This window comes from Notothenia coriiceps, unplaced genomic scaffold, assembly GCF_000735185.1.
Source record: "Notothenia coriiceps isolate Sejong01 unplaced genomic scaffold, NC01 NC01_scaffold00036398, whole genome shotgun sequence".
In the NCBI taxonomy this organism is placed as follows: domain Eukaryota; kingdom Metazoa; phylum Chordata; class Actinopteri; order Perciformes; family Nototheniidae; genus Notothenia; species Notothenia coriiceps.
Genome location: NW_011369099.1, coordinates 204,050 through 209,071, shown reverse-complemented (window position 1 = coordinate 209,071; position 5,022 = coordinate 204,050). Strand labels below are relative to the sequence as shown.

At 41.2% G+C, this 5,022-nt stretch overlaps 1 protein-coding gene across 1 annotated transcript; it reads left to right on the top strand.

Moving 5' to 3' along the window:
• The first annotated feature begins 2,471 nt into the window (after positions 1-2,471).
• On the top strand, positions 2,472-3,373 carry LOC104963682 (interferon alpha-inducible protein 27-like protein 2A). The gene is made up of 4 exons (XM_010792301.1): positions 2,472-2,547; positions 2,697-2,726; positions 2,873-3,034; positions 3,141-3,373. Exons 1-4 carry the CDS (start codon positions 2,538-2,540, stop codon positions 3,224-3,226), a joined length of 288 nt encoding a protein of 95 aa, XP_010790603.1. The 5' UTR covers positions 2,472-2,537; the 3' UTR covers positions 3,227-3,373.
• Positions 3,374-5,022: the final 1,649 nt, after the last annotated feature.

The window sequence follows — 5,022 nt, the reverse complement described above, 5'->3', positions numbered from 1 at the left end:
GAACCTAGGATCCAAAAGTGTTGCCAGTGTCATCACACTGAGTGATTCCATGCTAGAGATGCATTCTGTTAGCCGCTTTCTCAGATTTTCTGCAAGCTGTTTAGCAGCTGTTTTTCTCACCGTTGACGCTTGACGGTGAAGCTCAACGTGGACCATTTTCAGCATAGGAATAACCTTTGACCCAGAGACTCTTTTTTCCTCAGACAGTTCAGTTGTTGCTTGGTCAAAAGGAGCAAGCACCCTGAGCATCTCTTCAATGGTTTCACAGTCTTCCGTAGTCAGTGGAGTGATGTCCCTTTTTAATGAGGCCAGTGACACCCAGACTGCCTCCTTCTGCTAAGCCATTCTTTCAAACATGTGGTAGGTGCTGTTCCATCTTGTTGGCACCTCATTGATTAATTTATGGACCGGTGTTCCCAGCTGCTGCTGTATTTGAGTGAGCTTCTCTTTGGCAGTAGTGCTCGATCGAAAGTTCGTCACTATTTGTCGTGTTTTGTTGCGTATTTCTGTAAGTGTTTCGACCTGATCACATGATTTCCTCACCATTAAATTCATGGTATGGGCTATACAAATGGTATGGCGTATTTGCAGCATCCGAGCACATGAAATCATGTTTGCTGCTGCATCAGTGACAAGACACCTGACCTTTGCAGCTATGCCCCACTCCTCCATGAGGCTCTTTTTAACTGTGGCCATGTTTTCAGCAGTGTGTTTTTCAGGAAAATGCTGCACTCCCAAGACTGACGTATGGAGTTCATGGCTTTCTTTGTCCACATAGTGGCAAGTAACCGCTAGATATGCCTCCATATTCATGGAGTCCACATATCAGCTGTTAAACTAACAGCAACGGCGCTCTGGAGGTCCTTTTTTGTTTTCTCCTTTTCCTTCTCATACCTCTGGCTCACCAAATCCTTGATGGTCTGAAAATAACCATACAAATATTCTTATACCAAAATATAGTTATATAGTACAAAAACATAATAATAACCTTTCTTAAACATACCTTCCTGCTTGGTAGAACATACGAGGGTATGATGAGCTTCAAGAGCTCCCTGAATCCCTCATTTTCAACCAAGCTGAGTGGCTGACAGTCTTTGATGATCATGTTGACCACTGCCTCATCCACTGCTTGCTTAGGAACTGCAAGCCAAAAGGAAATATTTCGTTAAAAGCTTATTTAAGGTCTGTATTATTTTTTTTTTACAAACAATGTTAATCTAGCAGAGAAATGCAATAGAGGAAAACTTCCCTGATCGGGAATTGAACCGAGGTCACTGGGGAGTGAGCTCTGAATCTTACCCACTAGACCACCAGGGCTGTAAAGTTAATAAGGAGAACATGTCAACATACCTGGGGTATTCTCACGGGTATCTGCTGATTCTTCATCGCCACCATGCCGAGCTCTATAATGCCTCAGCATTGATGAAGTGCTCTTATTGATGTAAGATAGCTCCGTAGAACAGAGCCGACACTTCACCTACAATGACATAAAAATGTAATTTATCAGAAAACTATTCAAACCACTTACCAGAACAGAGTAAAAACTAAGGTGGCGCACTGCATTCACTTGTCAAAGAAAAATGACAATGACATAGGGTATCTATCAGGATCTCGTAATAACAAGATAATATGAATAAAGCAACTGTAAGGCTATTTCACTGACTATCATATGTATCACAGGTGACGTTGTGACGACAAAGTGAATGCAATGCGCCACCCAAAAAACATATGGTATATAATGGAAAAACTAACAGTAAACAGTGCTCAAAGGAGAAAAAGATTTACCTTGTTTGGCGTCAGAAGATCAAAATTATTCCACACTGGGGAAAACTTCCTTGAACGATCCATTATAACGCAACAGCAAAACTCCATCCAACAAACCCACGACATGTTGATGCAGTTTGATACCTTATAAACACACTTTGGCGCAACAAATTCAACCGATACACTTCCTGTATCGGTCACGTGATTAGTTCTTAAAGCAATACACGCACCAATACGGGGTTTCACTCTTGGGCTCTCGGCACAGTGCTGACGCACCAGTGTTGCTCGTCCCATCACTAGTAAACAGAGCCCTCCACTGGTGAGAGGATAGTGTCACATCAAAGTTAATTATTGTCGTTATTGCTTATTGTCGTTCATAATAAAAATCAGGCGATGGTCACATAAAGAATGGTGTATTTAGTGTGCCTCGACTTAAATATAAAATGTAATTAGATTCCTTTTTTGATTGCATTAAACTCTTGGTATGTAAATAAACAGTGAAGAAATGTGTTTCCCAAAAGCAGGCAGACCTAAACTGGGTTAGAAATCCTCAACAGTTCCTTTCTTTTGTTTTCCTCCTGGTGCTCTACAGTCAGAATAAATTGTATTTGATTCATTAACGACAAGGAATGTTTGACGCCCTCTGCTGTACAAGGCTTATGTTTCAAGAAGAGAAATCTAAGCCTATACAGCAGAGTTTCCTTTTTCAGGAAATGAAAGCTAGGCAGGCTATATAAACCCGGTCATCAACTCTTATACACTACAATCAAATCATGGGGCTGTGTGAGTATCACTTTAAATTTCATCGAATTTTTACTTCGTAGGCTACATTCTATTTTTAACTACAAAAAAGAATAATGATAGTTACTTTAGCAAAGGTATTGATTAAGCCCGATGTTAATGTTGATTTCGATATTCGTCTTGTGTTTCAGTAACTTTTGCTTTAGCTGGTGCTGGAGCAGGTAAGACTTTTACATCTGATTGTAAACACACTTTAGATTAGATACTCTTTATTGAGTCCAATTTGGGAATGATTACTATTTCTGACTCACTATTCATTTTGGAGTCGCCAAACAAATTAACGACGTTAACAACGTTTCCTCTGCAGCTGGAGCTGTCGTCGCTGCTCCTGTTGTTCTGGCCGCTGTAGGGTTCACCTCCGCCGGGATCGTTGCAGGTTCCTATGCTGCCGGCATGATGTCAGCAGCGGCAGTGGCTAACGGGGGAGCAGTGGCAGCCGGAACTACAGTGGCTGTTTTGCAGGCAGCAGGTAAAGATCATCACTTTTATGTTTTGCATTTTAATCTTTTGGTTAAACTAATGATAATATGGTAATGTCTGCATAGTTGATATTAAACCTTTGATCCTTGCTGTAGGTGCAGCCGGTCTGCCAGCAGTTGCCTCTGCAGGTGCGGCTGGCGTCGGAGCAACCGTTGCATGGGTAACTGCAGCCCTCGTCTGAGAAATCATGAAGGAACAGGATGAATATGTGTACTTTGCCAAATGAAGGAGGAAACTACAATTGACAGCACTTTCACTTGCTAAACAGCACTTGTGTCATCTCATACAAAATGTTTTGTTCAATAAATCGGTATTCTATTAAACATACTTCAGTGTGTCGCCTGCATCTTTCCATTCTTTGTTATGTCCAAGAGAAATAACTTAAATTGTTTACTGGTTTATTAACCTTTTTAAAGTAGCATTCTTTTTTCTTGCCACAGTTAAGTCGGGCTGTAAAACCAAGCAAGATGTTATTAAGCTGATGATGAGGCAATGTAAGTTTATTTATATCGCACCTTTCAACACAAGGCAATTCAAAGTGCTTTACAAAGAATGAAAGACATTAAAATAGTGCAGCAGAAACACATTTTAAAATAGCATAATAACTGAACGCTGCTTCTCCATGTTATGACTCTGGGGACAGAAAGCAGACCAATCCCTGATGACCTGAGAGTTCTGGATGGTTCATAATTTAGCAGGAGATCAGAAATGTATTTTGGGCCTAAACCATTCAGTGCTTTATAAACCAGCAGCAGTATTTTTTAATTGATTCTTTAACACACAGGAAGCCAGTGTAAAGACTTCAGAACAGGAGTGATGTGATCCACTTTCTTAGGGTCAGTGAGGACTCAAGCAGCGCGTTCTGAATTAGCTGCAGCTTTCTAATAGATTTGTTAGTGAGACCTGTAAAGACACCATTATATACGGTGGCTGAGAAGTGCAAACAACAATTACAAAGTGTGAAACACTTTAACAAAGCTTGAGAGACATTTACATTTTCAAAAAGAAATTACATTTTAGAAAAACAAATTTACATTTTCTAAAACACTTGACGTGCAAGTGATTGACACAAACTTAAAGGGGACCTATCATGCAAAATGCACTTTTGTACGTCTTTTATACATGAATATGTGTCCCCGGTGTGCCAGGGAACTCACCAAGTGTCAGAAAACACAACCCTCTCTCTTTTCCTCAATACCCAAATCTCTAAAAACGGAGCTGCAACGGATTTGATACAGATTTGAATTTTTCTGACGTCAGAAAAGGGGTGCTCTGTCTATATGGGCAACTCTCCACCTATCAGGGGAATGAGAGACCGCTCGAAAGCGCTGGAGACGCTGTAGTACATATTCCAGGCCTGTAAGTGACGCTGTAGTCTGCCGCAAAAGCAGCGAAGAAGACTTCTCACAGAATCAGCCCTTGCAAAAACAGGGCTGGAAAAGAGGCGAATGGAGCAAAATGAGCATGGTTGTTAAAATGCATGATCTGTTTGGTATTTGAAAACAAAAACTTCACCGCATGTTCTATATAGGTATGGCCCTACAATATTTTTTTAGGCGTACCTATGGACGGTTACGAGTGTGTTTATGGTCGTTAAACATGTTTTTGGAAACGGACAAAAAACGGTTTTGCGGAATCACGGATATACTTTTCTTGTGCGCAGAAGATACGCTCCTGTGTGCACGAGAAAGTTACGGTTCGCCCAAGTAGGAAGTGGAGCTGTGCCTTCACGTTTTACCTCATTAGAACAGCTAAAGAGCGACTGCAGGCTGCTTTTGTTTTAAACCACACACACCTCTACACGCACACACACACAACACACACCACACACACATACACACACAACACAACACAACACACCTCTAAGGACATCGAACTGCCCGATTATTACACCTTATTATTCGCTTTTATGAAGGAGATGTCCGGTCACCCGGGCGTGTGTGTGTGTGTGTGTGTGTGTGTGTTGTGGTGTGTGTG